Here is a 15,370-nt window from a genome sequence, read left to right as displayed (position 1 = left end):
TCAATTATGAACTTGGAATGCTTCAGGATCTCAGGGCCTATACACTTTGAAAAAAAAAAAGGGAGGAAAAAGGAGATAAATCTCACCCTTTCTATTAACACCTGACTGGAAGCAAAATTATTTCAGAAATCTGACATCACTACAGCCCAACACTCAGAGGTGCTTCATTTTGGCACTTGCTCATTCTTCAGCCAGCAGTAAGCTTTCTAGCATGCTGCCCTAGCTTTCCAGGATACATGATAAAAAAAATAAAAATTCTAATAAGCCACATTTAGCCTCTCAGATCTCTGCCTGTGTAATTTACAGGAGTAACAGGTTAGACTGACCTAGCTATGAATGAGAAAGATACATCACAGCTGGACGTCCTAACTGGTCTGAAAGCCTTTGCCAAGCCTCCACAAGCCTTTGAAACACAACCTATGATTTTCAACAGCATTTCTACCTTTTTTCTCCCAACAGGGAAAGAGAAGCAACATGCCCACTCATTCTGCTACTATGCATCGGAGGGACACCCCTGCTTCCTTGCTCCAACCTGAGATGTCATCTTCTTTCCAGCAAATCTATTTCCAGAGCTTATTTACCAGTTCATTCAATTCTAGACTTTCTAATTTTGCAGCATAGTCTGTAACTCAGTCATCCATGAAACTGCTGAGCAGCCTGCAATTGTGTGCAAATGCACACCACGGCTTGTGCTGCCTGAGCTCAGGTATAGTCATTAGTGACAGCATACAGCACTTTAATGGGAAGCTCTTTATACCTGCCAGGAGCATTTGCCAGAAAAATATCCCTTCCCTTCCTCTCCTTCCCCTTAAATAGTTTAATTAATACCAAAGTCCTAGATTTTTGGCTCCAGTTAGTGACAGAAGCAGGGATCCTGACAGGGAAACAGATACAGTATGGGACATGAACAGCTGGAAGGGGAGGCTTGCTTCCCTTCATTCATTTAATGGCCCTGCCTGGTGTAAGCCCACATTCCCACTCTATCCCCCAGGCTCAGGCAGCACAAGAAACACTGTACCCAGCAGATCTCCCAAAGAAAGCAGGAACAAGACCAGAGGGCACATCCCACTGACAACGGCGCACTTGGTGGTCTCCAGAGGGAAGGTGGATGGCTTGCCTGGCAGAGGGCTCAGGCAGGCTCTGGCACCAGCCTGACTTGGGCAGCAGCATGTGAGAGGAGAGGGGGTGAAGGGGGAACTCCTGCTCTCAGCCATGAGAGCTCTGGTGTCAGCTCATGGCAGCGAGCCCTAAGGAAGAGAGCTGTGCTGAGTCAGCCACAGGATCTGCCCTTCTCCACAAGCACCCAGGAGAAGCTGCTGTGTGGTCAGGGCCAAGGCAATGACCCAGGGAAGCAAAAGTGACCCAGATGCAACACCCTCCCCACCCTCCAAGTCATCAGATTTGCTTTCTCCCATGACTCCCATTTGCTGAGTGTGCTTGGTCCCACGTGAGTTGCAAGCAGCAAGCAGAGCTCTCTGCAGTAAGACTAGCATGCCTCCCCTGCTGCAAATCCACAGACACCAGCAGAGGCATTATTCAGGCACCCGTGACCCTGCTCAGGGCTCCCACACCTCTTCCTCTCCCTCTCAGCCTGTCCAAAGGAGGATTCTCAGGGCCATCTTAGGGCTTTCCACCCCAATGGGTAAACTCAAACCTCCTGTCCTTCAGCTGGGCAGCAGGCTGTGGCACTGTGCATCCATCTGTGCTGAGCCAGCAGGTGCAGAATGCCCATCCTTCCTCTCCAGATGTGCATGTTGCAACAAATACCAAACAAAAGGCACCCTCAGAAAAAGAACAGCTTTTCCCCTGCCTTCTCTTAATCTGTCTGTCTTTCTCCAGACCTCAGTCTACACTCTTCTACATTTAGCTGCTGGGCAGGCCATATATTCCCTTCCAACCACTGTGGCCAGACTGCTCCTTAGCATCCCTTCACCATTTCTCTCTCCAGGAGATTTCACCACTGGTCCCAGCACCCTCCTAAGACAAGGGGTGGCCCATTGCTGCAGAAATCTGCTCAGCAAAGATAGTAGGGCACCCACCCAGCATACCACAACAGGCAGCTCCAGCTCTGTGCATCACATGACTGCTGAGTGTGGCATATTGGGAGCCACTGCACCCTCCTGGGAAGAGCTTCCTGAAGATCTTGTTGGTCCCTCACCATACAAGACATGTGCTAACTGCTTAGGAGCACAGGAACCCACAGAAGATTGATAGGAAAACCTGTTTCCAGGCAGGAAAACACTTGTGGAAGACAGTAGAAGTGCTTCCTGTTCCACATCAGCATGAAGGAAAAGCCTTTCAAAGCTGCATGTGTTTGCTCAGTGGAACAGGATTTGCTGCCTTTTATTCTCCAAGATGATGCAAGGACCCACAGCAGCCAGGAGGGGAAAGCCCTGGGCTCAGGGAAAGCCCTGCTTCCCTCCCTCACAGCAAGCACCATCACCTGCACAAAGCCTGTCTCTTCCTGCAGCTTCACTAAAAATTTCGTCTGAAACACCTCTTCCAACAAAACTATGGCAGCTGCAGGAAAATATTTCAGTTTAACAAATCAGCATCCCAAGGTGGTTCCTTTAGATAAGCCCTGAGCAGCTCCAGGCAAGAGGCTGCACTTGGAAGCCACAAGAAGTGAGGTCACCACAGCACTAAGGAAAGCCGTCAGAGGGGCACAGGCAGCTCCATGCTGTCCCTCCACAGAAGGCAGGGCTCATCCCTGGGCTCACTCTGCACCTTGGGCACACAGCTCAGAATACAGAACTAGGCTATGGAGAAGAGTGTAGTTTGAATGGTGAAGGCAACTCAATCCTGGCAGCTCTGTGTTTTAAAGACAGCACTTTGGTGCTCTTCCCACTCCCAAAGCATCCTGAACTGTTATTTACAATTTCCCTCAGGCAGGCTATAAATCCAAGCACAACTAGCAAGCTCAATGCAGTGCAAAAGGATCCCAGAGGCAGACTAATTATCTTTGCAGGCTATGCAAGCCTATGCAGTTTTCTTCTGCACAGTAGCTTTGGAAACTTTGGCTAATGGCTGCAACTAACAGGTCAAACTTTCCACTCCCCATTGTTCTGTTCAGGGCAGCCAGCCGGGAATTCAGGGGCAGCAAGCCTCCAGGGGAAGAAATCAAGGCCATTAAGGGAAAGGGGAGAGGGGCTATGAATCATAAGAATACTCTGCACATTTTTCTGATTCTGGCAGAAAAGATAGTAAGTAAAGACTGAGAGGCAGTCTAACAGATTATGTGGTCTAAAATCAAAACTGCCACCGAACAAAAAACACTACTACTCCCATTCTCTTGAGACTTCAGGGATTACTTCTCTCCATGTACTCTATACCAAGGTGACAACTTGTTTTTGGTTTAAATTATTTAATACAGTAAAAAACCTTCCCTCATGTCTTGAGACAGGAGGTCAAAAGATTTATCAGAGGCGCAGGTGCTGCATCTTTCACATTTTCTCACCTCCACAGAAGTGTGCTCATGTTCAGCCTGCAGCTAATTTCACACAAATCTCTCCTAACACCTACCAGCTCTGTTTAGGCATTGTCTATCCAGACAGCAACAGTTACAAAAAACACCTGGATTTTAGAGGGCATGGGGATAAAATATCAGACTCAAATCATTGCTCTGGACCAAGTAGTGCATGAAGCAACCAGAATATGCCATTTTCCAGATGAAAGCCTGGGCTGACAAGCTATTGTCTGGTCTAAAGCAACACATGCACTCTTTCACTGCAATCATGAAAAAGTCCATATTATAACTTTTACTTATTTGGCATTTCCCCATGAAAATCATCAGTTGCCATGACTCTCTCAAAAGTTGAAAAAAACACCATCAACTAAGAAAAACTAACATAATGCACTGGGCTGTGAAAAATCCTGACAAGCCTATTATCCAGCTGAACATCACACTAGTAATGGCTGAGTCCTCTCCCATGGGAGCCACACATGTTAAATTACTTCCCAATGAAAGTGTAATGTCTTCAGTGGTAGTTTCAGGTTTTGGTGAAAAATTCTCATTAGAGATTACATGAGCAAAAGCAAGAGAATGAAAAAATTATGCATCTTGTGTACTATATTAGGAATAATGATGAACTGCAATACAGAACAAACTCTTGTCTGTTGCAGTCAGGCCTCTTTCCCCTTCAGGCAGACCAAAAATAAAACAAAAACTGTGGAACTTAATACTACACAATACTCCATTCAAAGTAAGGGTACTGTGTTAAATCTTGATGGGTTAGGTACCATCCACGATAGGAAGTAAATAAAATTTTATGAAGATCTGTATAGCAACTTTCAGGATATAATTAGATAATACTTTTCCAGAGCCATAATAAAGAGAGGAAATTTTGTGTTTTCTTCAGTTGGTGTGGTGCTACCTGTTAATTACACACAGCCAAGGAAGTAGAAGATGATCTCTGGAACATATCCAAGGGACAGAGATTAGGCTGGTGGCATCATGGATGTACTCGCCAAAGCAAGACCTCCAGAGGGGGTTTTGAATTGTTCTGGCTACAAGTTTACCAGTCACCCCTGATACGAGCATGTAGGTGTTTCTTTCAAGCTTTCCTTCAAAGTTGCCTCAGAAATCTTTTCCCCCTCATAAAACAGACAAAAATAACAACAAAAAATTCCCCAAATGAAAACTAGAACCGAAAAACCAACCAAAAAATAAAAAGAGTTTATAAAAGGACTTCAGGGTCTTCTAACATATTTTTCTGTAACTTCACAATCCTGAGGCAGGGACACAGGATATTTCTGCAAGTAATAGAGGAAGTTCTGAAAAAGTGCCAGAGTACAAACTGCTAGAGGCAGCAGTTTGTAAAAAAAAAAAAAAAAAAAAAAAGTGGTAAATCTCCCACTGAGCTCAATATTGCAGGGTGAAATCTACTCCCATTACACATTATGATTATGACACAGGTTACAACAGGCAAAAACAACAGGCAAACCCAAACAAACTTAAAACTTTAAAAATATTCTGAGACAGCTTCAGAGACTGCTTTGTAACAACCTAAAGAGACAGCAGCAAAATCCCTACTTCCTTACCAAAACTCAGGCTAAAGCTTTTGCAATCGATATTATTCTGGTTTGATCTGTTTGAACAAAAGCAGGAAGCCAGAAAACAGCAAACCACATACTCGATAAAAGCACATTTGTATGGGCGATGAAGGAATACTCACGCAGTGCGTACAGGGAGAGGACTATTCCAGCCAGGCAAAATCCCTCGAAAAACCTGAGTGTGCTGAACATGGTCACATTCACTGAGAGTGCCACAGTCAGTCCAAATATCAAAATGAATATGACAGAGAAGAGCAGTACAGGCCGTCGACCAACCCTAAAAATAAGGAAGCATGGAGAAACAGTGTTAGAAGCCAGAATGGACATAATGCTGGATCATTAAAACTGTCAAAGGGGGGAACAAGTCAGGAAATCCCTTCCAAATTTCGCCACCCATTTTTAATGCTTGTTCCATTCTTCTCTTTTCTTACTAAATCCCAGATTTCTCTGCCAGCTTTGCATTGGCAAGTTTGTTTCAGAAAGGATTAAGCAGAGACAGCACATTGTATTAGTGCTTGATTTAACCAGCATTTTCAAAGCAACAAAGATAAACAAGGAAGCATCTAGGAACTACTGTAAGGCCATAAATAAGTCCCTTGGAGATGAAAAGCAACATCTCAGAGCTTTCTGTAGTAGCACAGGAGGATATATGGCATTATACACTGTATGGCATAATATATTGTTAGCTACAGAAGTCTCCTCTTCCCAATAGACGTGCTTTCCAGTCTCATCTACAAGAGCAGCCAGCTCAAAAAACTACTTTTCTTGGTCTCATTTGTTGAGGAGAAGCCTAAAAGAATGAGCACAAAACAGGGCTCATGTCACTTCACAGAGCCTTAGAGAGCCAATACTAACACCCACAGGAAAATTGTGAGCTCCAAGTCCCTCCACCTTGCATCCCCATAGCAATTGCAGAGATCCCCAAAACCAGCCTGACTGGAGGGTAGGGGGAGGAAAAAATCACTACAGGCAACAGGGGCAGAGGATTTGCAGCCCTCCTTTGCAGCTGCAACCTGTAGTTGCATGTGTTGGTACAGTGCTGACGAGGAGGAAGAGTTATGCCATCACTGAATGTGGGGGCAGCTGCTGCAGAGTTTGACTCTCTCCTGTCCAAGGAACATGAGATTTTTACATCTCTCATTCAAATATTTTGTGTTTATAATTCCCCTTTCTGTCCCCTCTTTCTGTGCAAGGAGAATGATATGAAGCACCAGAGCACATCGCTATTTTTAAGCAAGAATTGGATCATTATGTGGAGATTTCCAAAATTTTTCAACTTGTCAACTCCCACAAGTTTTCCAGTGGAACTGAGGATCCCTTTTAGTGAGCTCCATATGCCATTTTCACAAAGAATACACGAACTCGCTTTTCGTAGGCAGCTTTCACAGACCCATTCAAAGCAGACTGTCAGCTGCAAGCCAGCCATCAGGTTGAATGTCAGCACAATGAAGAGCATTTAAACCTCACCACTTAGTCCAGTTTCACATGCTGTAGCATTTCTATTCAATTATTTTAGCAGATTGTCACCAGCAGTTATAAAATGCATTATATATAAATGCATTCACAATTAGAACTTCGGATTTTGCATTACTTAAAATAGGGAGTGAAGAGCTGAAAAGGAGACATTATAATTTTTCACATTTTTGGGAACTGGAAGATTGCATCAGTCATCATTTAGGCTTTTTCAAAGTCAAACTTAAGAAAGTGATGTCATGGTTCCTTGCATAAAAACAGGTTTATTATTATTTTCAGCTGTAGTATCACCTGTGGGGCACCTCAAAGATTTAACTTGTTGGCATTAGCCATTCAAAGCTTTTAAAAGAGAACCAACGTGCAAGCTGAAGAAAGCAAGGTCAGAGCAGGCTGCTCTCCATCAGGGAACAAGCACAGCCCACTGGCAGATGAGCTGCCTTGGAGCTGAGGGTAGGAACACAATATCACTGACTCTGTGATGCACAACACACTAAGGACACACTGGACACCAGGGAGTGACTGCTGTGTTGCTTCAGATTTTGTATTTATGGAACGCAAAGCACTTGGGCAAGGGGGGGAAGTACCTCATGTAAAACCTTGAATACAGGAAAAAAAAAAGCCTATGAACTTGGTGTTATCAGTGATCTGCACAGACTTTTGCAGCCCCATTTTCGTTATGCCAAGCTGTAATTCATACCAATTAGTATTTGTGGAAGTGTTTTGCAGATGAAAGGCATTATGCAAATACTCAGAATTAGGAACTTAATTCTCATCACAAGCCTGACCTGCCATTCCCTGATGTTGATTGAAAAAGACCTCATGCTTAGCATACTTCAGTTCCCTTCCTCCCCTCCTCCCACCCTGTGTACTCAAGGTTATCCATCATTAGGACTCAGAATTTCTTCTACCATTACACAAGTTACGCAAATGAATGGTTGCTGTTAATGAAAATTAAAAAAAAAAAAAATCAGAAAATCCAAGAGCCTCCTGGGACTATGAAAGGCAACTGAGGCCAGATAAGCCCTCTGGTAAGAGGCATTTCCTCACAAACACAAAACTAGTCATCTTCACCAAAGCATGCAGCACACTTCTCAGAAAACAAAGCTCCAGGGCAGCTATCAGCCACATATTTGGTGATCCAGCAGTGTTTTGACAGGATGGTGTCTCAGAGCATGAAAAAAAAGCCTTTTATATGCAGACAGAATTATCTGTCTAACAGTACATGGAAATGCTTGTGAGAAATTAAACCATACACAATTTCACTGGTAAAACAGCCCCAGGATGCTATCTGCTGCCATCCAAACTGTTCCAGAGAGAGATTACTGTATCACGGAAGTCTCAGCCTACACTGCATGCCATTATCTAGATCAAATGCTAAACGCTGCCTGCACAGGTAAATAACCAGGGATACAAGCAACCCCAGGCTTTTGAAGAATCTGCAGCCCACACAGTGTGATAAGCAAATGCATCCAAAAGATATTCCTAACGTCAGAGTTGCACCGCAGCGGGAGAGTGAACGGGCTGAGGACAAGACCTGCTCTTCCCATACTCCTACGCATGTACCTTGCCACCCTGAGATAACTAAGCTGATCATATTGCTCTTCCCATGCCATTCTTTGCAGGCTCTCTCTTGGTTTTGGGACTGGAACTGACTCAAAGGCTCCAAAAGGCATCAGAGCAGGTGCAAAGCAGGGGCACTGCAGGACAATGAGAGGCACAGACCTCCTGTCTTGCTGCTACATGAACACCAATCCCACCTGCTCAAGGAGGAAGCCTTCCCCACAAACCTCAACAGCCTCTGTCCAGAGCAGGCAGAATCGCCAGCAGCAATCTGCCTGTGGAACAAGTAACTTATTCAGGCATTGGACACTGGCAGTCTCCCCACAGCTGAGCATGTTTGCAGACCTTCCTCCAATAGATTTTCCACATGGAGCTATCCCAGCTTGCACACCTACTGTGTTTTGAACATAGAGCACTCAGTTTCCTTAGCAAATTACACTTAATACACTCTTAATACACTCTACATCTTTGCCTCGTTCAGCTTTAAAAGCTTCTTTCAAAAAGGAAAAGCAAAGCCCCTAATGGTACAAAAACCCCCAAGCATCTTCTAATTGTCTAAACTGGAGAGTGGTATATAAATGAAATGAAAACAGATTTTGAAATTTTATAACACTTTTTGTATATTAGCCTGTTTAATCTCCCCTACTCTTGCTTGGGACTGACACCTTTTTCACTTAATTTTCTCTTTCTACCAAGTACAATCTGTACAACCCCTTTATATCCATCTCTTTTCACAACGCCACACCTCAGCAGAACTTCATGTTGTGATTAAATAGCAAAGTAAATTCCATTTAGGTCTTATTTTAACAACCCCAAGTTCTACAGATAAATGAAAAAAAACCCAAAACAACCTATTGAACACAGGAGCCCTGCTGTGTCAGGTGCATCAGATGGCAATGGGGACCAAACAGGAGTATGAGAACCAACTTTGGTGGCAGCAAACCATGTCCATTCTAGTCATCCACAAAAGGGTCACTGTTTCCTTCAGCCACCAAGTTACCCTTTTTCTCCTTTGCACCACAGCTGGAAACCAATTCTCCAAAATTCACTAGACATTTCTAGACATTTGAAAACCAGGGTAATTTTAGGCTTCATTATCTCAGCTAAGTAGCTTGCAGAGGGGTCCAACAAACTCATGTGGCAGCACAAAGTACACACTGGGGACAGAAATGGATGTAAGAGCAGGATACTCCTTTTGGTGGCAGAGACCTATTAAATCTGCTTACTGCTATTGTCTCTCAAGGCCAGTGCCTTAGGCAACAAGTTGCTCACTTATTTGTGGCTTATTTGTCAATTATAGCAGCTCTTTCCTAACTTGGTAGTAAGTCTGCTTTCTCCACACTGATTCCTTTTTAGGAAAGCCAAGAAAGATCTGTCATTTATTTCTCCTCTATACTTTCTATGAGGTCTTGGAGCCCTGGTTTACTGCGGTATTTTAATCAAATTCAACTGTATTTCATGCATGTTCCCTACTTCCCTGAAAAGTCATGATTCCTCTCTTGTCCAAAAATTTTCAGTGACTATTCAGGATTTGAGATGCTAGGAATTTTGCTAGGAATGCCTGATCCAAATTACTGCAGAGCTGTAGGGGGCCTTTTCTCTCCCGACTGACTGGCGAGTTGTGAGGTTTTATAAGATTTCCCTAACAGGCAACTCTTCTTCTTTTCCTGTTTTAATGAATGGCAAAAGAGTTAACCTGGGGCCATATAAAGCACCAATACTGGCAACTGTGCTGGAAAGCACTGAAGTGACTGGGACAGCATTGTAGAGCTATTGCTTCAGAAGTTTCAAGCTTCCACTGAAATCACTTGAATCATCAGTTTAATTTTTTGTCCCCTCTTCTGCACCACAGGACCATCTTTTTAAAATGAAAGCTGAACCCTCAGCATCACTGGGGTATCCAATAATGTTTTAACTGCCTCAATCTAAGGAATTGTGATCTACTTTTTAATGCCCCAATACTAGCAGCACATAAGTCAGCAAATCCTTAACACTACATCGCAATATTTGCCTAACAAGAACTTAAGGAAAAGAACAATGGAAAGGTTTGCAAAAAACAGCCTTCAACTCACGAAAAGATACTGTGTAAGCACAAGGTTGACATTACATTAGTCATGTATTCAGTGAAATCAATGCCACTTCCAATTTCTTTTTGTCCTCTCAGTTAAGAAAACACAAACCAACTCTAAACTAAAGGCTTCACTTGCATAATTACAAAATACTTAATTTTATACTAGCTTTACAGCTGCAATTAATTGTGTCATTGGAAAAAAAGTAAGCCAAGTATCAAATAGTTTGTGTTACTTAGCTTGATATAAATTACTCAGGTCCAATTACACACCTTTAAACTGTTTGTCCATCAGGGTTCTTTCAAAATCTTAAAAATCATTATACAACAGTTCTTAATGAATATAAAGTAGAAGGCAATCAAAACAGTATTTAATACTGTTATTTATTTATAGTTACACTGCATTAAAAGATTTTTCACTTACCAGTCGGCTATACATCCTGTTATCAAGTGGCCGAAGATTAATCCTACAAGCAGGGAGAACTTAGCAATGTGGACTTTCCAGGCAGAATCACAAACAAGATCCCACTGGAAGAAAAAAAAGAGACAGAGAAACTGAAATAAATCAATTTCTCAGGTGTGTTTAAACATAAACTGACACAGTGTAGATATACTAATACATTCTTCCAAATGTCAATCCTAGCACAAGTGCAAGGAAATGGCACAGAAAAGCTTTTCCCCTCAAGTCAAACCCCAGACCCCAAGAAGCAAATTAAAGACTCATTCACCTCAGTCAGTTTTATCAGATCCTTAATTATAAGATGGCAATATCCTACACTTAACTGTCCCCCCCTCCAGGCCACAGGAGATCAGCCTAAGAGGATATCTCCATCAGGCACTGGCAGTACCACTGCAGCTGGTGGAGCATCTCACCATCACAGCCCCAGACACCTCTTACCAGAGCCCCGTGAAGCCAAGTCCAACAATTTAAGCGCAAATGCTCCAGTTAATTTCCTCAGGGCTGCTTGGAAATATGGGCAAAAGCAGCTGCTTTGCCACAGACCCTAATGGCCATTAGCTCCAGAATCTCACAGTGTCAAGATGTTTTTGCTTTCAGAAAAGCATCTTGATTTCCCTAGGTGGTGGAACAGGGATGAAGACTAAGTAAAGGCACAGCTTGTGAGGACAAGTCCTGGCATGGAGCTGGACAGAGCAGCTAGAAATCCCAGTGCAGCCATACAACTTCTTGGGACAGCAACCCCACAGTGGCTGTTCACAGCTCAGACACCAAACAGGATCTGAATCTCCACAATAAAGCTATGCTGATACTGAAATTAACCTTTCCGTCCAAAGAAAGGGGAAATGGACCATTTTGGGTAATCTGTCAGTAGGGCACTGCCTCATTCCCACGAGGAAGATAGGAACAAAAAGCTTTCTAGTGAGGCTTCCCTAAACTCCAAGCTATTTTCCTCTGAGGCAGAGGAAACCAGAAGAACCAGACTGCATTCCTGGCTTTAGCCCAACATCCTCATTGCCCTCAGACATGTAACTTAATCTTTCTTATGTGTAAAGTGTGGATAGTTAACTATTATATCCTTGAATAAATGCAAGAAGATATGTTTGCCCGTGGTTTGTGAAGTGTTCAAATTTTGATGGTAATGGCAGCCATACACATTTCATGACAAATAAGTACAGCTAACTTTGGACAGTCAGACACTCCAGAATTGAAAATTTGCAGAATAAATGCCTGTTTGTGTGTAATGTAATAGTAGCAGCCCTTCTGACAGCGGTAACTGAAGTTTCCTAGCCAAAAACACAAAGTAAAAGTATGCCATTTATTTTTAAAAGTCAGATGCAACTTCAAAAAAAACTTCCCAAAAAAGAGTTCAGTTAGGTGTACTGCACTTTTAAGCATTTCCATGACGCACAGCCCTTCCACAAACAGGACAAGACTCAGCCCTCTGGTCCAACACTACAGATGTCCAGGCTACAATATATCATCTCACCCAGAGGTATAGCAATTTTGTGGCCAAAAGAAATGTGCCAGCATTCAGGCCTAGGCTTTTCGTCTAAGTTAAATGTATTTTGAGTTCCCCATTGCACTGATTTGTAGAATCTGGGACATAAATGTCTCATCTTCCACCCTACAGACTGGAGGCACTAAAGAGCCATAAACAAGCGGTTTGGGGTAAGGATTAAACATAAACATGGGCAAGGCTTTTTCCACCAAATATTATGAAGAATTTGAAGCAAACAACTCAGCAAAGCAGTGTGAATTGCTCTCCAAAAATGTTGACTTTTCAGAAGCAAGTAGAGGAAATGTAATTACTGATACTAGCAATTCTAGAACCAATCTCCAGCTAGCAAACAAAAATATCTGCCCAGACAAGCTGCAAACAAAATAAAACTCAGAAGATACACCTGAGGCAGACGCAGGCTTTAAACTTCTCCAGGTTCATTTTCACAATCCAGAAGGTATATATGCTGCCTAAAACTGAGAAATCATTTTTGTCTGTAGAGAAAAAAATTAGGCTTATTAAAAACAGTCATATTTATACGAGAATAGATTTTTGAAATGCAATAATTAATTTTTATAATAATTGATGTCAGAAGAACAGTGGTGTCCTCCAAGTGCAAAAAGATAAAGGAGATGTCCTGGTGCCTTTCCATTTTCACAGCTTACTAGTGCTAGCTGAAGATAGCCAGCCCTCGCACAAGCCCCAGGCAGAGAATGTGCAGTACCAGATTACATGTAGGCAAAGGCTCACGGCTGGGAGAGCCAAAAGCTCATGAAGGACTGTTGTGAAATTTCAGGCCAGGACAACAGATGTCAAACCCCTCTGGCACACTGGCACAGAGAGGAAGAGTTTAAAAGCAGGAGAAAAGTCAGTCTATCAGCTCGTCCTTCAGTGGTGCCCAAACACGCCCACTCCTTTGGATAACTTATCTGCAAGTCATTCTTTGTTTGTTTGTTTTTGAGGCTATTGTCCAACTCCCCAGATGCTCTGAAAATAAAAACATGTATTTCCTTGCAAACGCTGCATCTGGCCCTTTCCTGCCTTCTTTGAAGCACTTGCTCTGCAGGCCAGCAGAAATCAGAGCTGATCCCCCAAGCCCCCATGGGCACACTCACGTGGGTGTTGACAGACCAGGCAGCCCCTGACCTTCCCAAAATATCTCCCACTGCAAAACCCTCCAGATTTGTAAACAGACAAATAGTGAAATGTATCAACAGTTGCTTTAACACAAAATTCCAGAGAATCTGCCATGACCCCAAATTATTTGCTCGGTACTAAGAGCTCAGTTACAACCTGGTTTCTCCTCTGGCAGCTGTCACAAACCAGAGAGAGGTCACCATGAAGCTGTTACCCAAAATAAATTCGGCAGGACAGTGGTAGGTGCCACCAGGGCATTCAAATTGCAAAGGGAGACAAGAATAAGGAGAGAGAAGAAAAATGGATGCTGCAGTCAAAAGCAGCCTCAGGTAAAGATGACATTAATAGGACAAAATACATATTTAATAGCAAGCATATCATCCCCACCCATCTTAACACAGCAGTAGAACAAACCAGCAAGGCTTTGTCATGCTGAGAGCACAGAAATTTTGCCAGAGACCTGTGTTCCCCCTTCCCTTCCCCAGGGAAAAGCCTCAGCTTTGAAAAGCCTCTCTGCTTACACACACCTGGGCTCAGCAGAGTGGAACAGAGCTGACTGTGCCCACACAGTACTGCCGTGCCCAGAGCTGGGGCAGGTCCTGCTCCGAGTGCCAGAGGATTCATCACACAAAGATGACACTCATTTTTGCCCTACAGAGAAAGGAGTGACAGGTTTCCATGGCCCTGCAGAACAAAACACTGCGGTGGGCAGAGCTGATGACAGTTCAAGTGGCACTCCAAGTAAAACTGCATTGGGAGATTGTTTTGGCTGGAGACTGGATAGTAATCCTCTACCATCTCTTGCAAAGGGTAGATTAATCTGTTACATGCAGGGAGACCATTAAATCCCATAATTGCTCTGGCTGAATCCCCTGGTATCCCACTTGGAAGTTGACAGTGCCGAGCCTGAAGAAAGGATGCTCCTAATGTTTTCCTGGGATTTCTCTGTGTGCCCCTAGGTTCGTATGTCTTTCTGTCCTCCATCCATCCCCCTAATACAAGAGATCGGATAAAGTGACTTGCTAAACAAAAAGAACCATATTGTTATGCCAAAACAAAAATAACTATATATAAAATATGCTGGTGGAAAAGGAACATTAAAAAAAACAAAAGCTTATTTTTCATAAGAGTACAGCAATGTAGAGAATTTGCCACCTATGCAGATGTGCAATATATTGCAAGTGTTTTTTTCATGTTGTGACAGCATTTTCTGGTCAAAGCTGAAGGAGTCACACCTTCAGGAGCCTAATGTTTAACTGGTATCAGTGAGTCACCACCCATGCTGTGACTCACTATAACTCGTGTCAAGATGGAGGACTATTAAAAATATAGGATGCTTGGGAAGACAGCTGGCAGAAGGTAACACACCCAAATAGTAACCATCATGTAACTGCTTTACAAGGGGTGGAAATCTGGACAGGACTCATTAGATACATCAGTATTTGCAGTGCTGTAAGTTATCAAAGTAAAGGCTGCTGTGTGTTTGTAACTACAAACACAAGCTGTCTGAATTAAGTACCCTTTTCTCAAAAGCCCCTGTCCTCCAGAGGCCAAAATTCTGCCTGTGGTACCTAAGCATACTGAATATCCACTGCTAAAAGGTAAGGTGCCTACAGAGGATTTGGCTGGTTCTACCTTCAGCACCATATCATGACATATGCAAGGCAGACCCTTCTATCCTGAAAAGGAGCCAGGAGACAGCAGAAGAGATGCTCTGGTACAATGCTAACCCAGTGACACTTTAAATTTATGATGCCTTCATATTCTCTCAGAGTATTTTTGTTTTTTTTTAATCCAAACAACCTGAACCAAAGTCATTTAAAAAATAATAAAATAATAATAAAAAATACAGTTCTGTTTCCCCTACAATATATGTAGAAAAAGCCTCCAGGTACTTATTCCTGGAGGAAAATTTCCAAGTCAACAGACCAAGCACTATTTAACACACCCTGCAAAAAAGAAACAAATAGAAAAGCAAATCAGTCCGTAATTCTAATACACACGAACCAGTAATGCCTTTTCACAGAACTGAATAATCTGAGTAGTACTCATATTTAAAGCCACAGGACACCACTGTACCAAGATTTCCCTCCAGACTTCTAAGGGACATAATTTCTCTCCT

At 43.0% G+C, this 15,370-nt stretch overlaps 1 protein-coding gene across 2 annotated transcripts in view; it reads right to left on the bottom strand.

Annotated features, from left to right (window-relative positions):
• SLC22A23 (solute carrier family 22 member 23) overlaps nt 1-15,370 on the bottom strand; it is a 109,606-nt gene that overhangs the window by 81,762 nt on the left and 12,474 nt on the right. For both annotated transcript variants that reach the window (XM_085051990.1, XM_085051991.1), the window contains exons 2-3: nt 10,578-10,681; nt 5,175-5,329 (exon numbers count right to left, since the gene is read on the bottom strand). In XM_085051990.1, the coding sequence (XP_084908116.1) occupies nt 5,175-5,329; nt 10,578-10,681 (259 nt within the window). The remainder of the gene's footprint in view (nt 1-5,174; nt 5,330-10,577; nt 10,682-15,370) is intronic.

Source organism: Lichenostomus cassidix, chromosome 2 (genome assembly GCF_008360975.1).
Source record: "Lichenostomus cassidix isolate B80296 chromosome 2, HeHo_3.0, whole genome shotgun sequence".
Classification (NCBI taxonomy): domain Eukaryota; kingdom Metazoa; phylum Chordata; class Aves; order Passeriformes; family Meliphagidae; genus Lichenostomus; species Lichenostomus cassidix.
The sequence above is the reverse complement of the archived record's forward strand: the minus strand, read 5'-3'. Positions and strand labels throughout refer to the sequence as shown.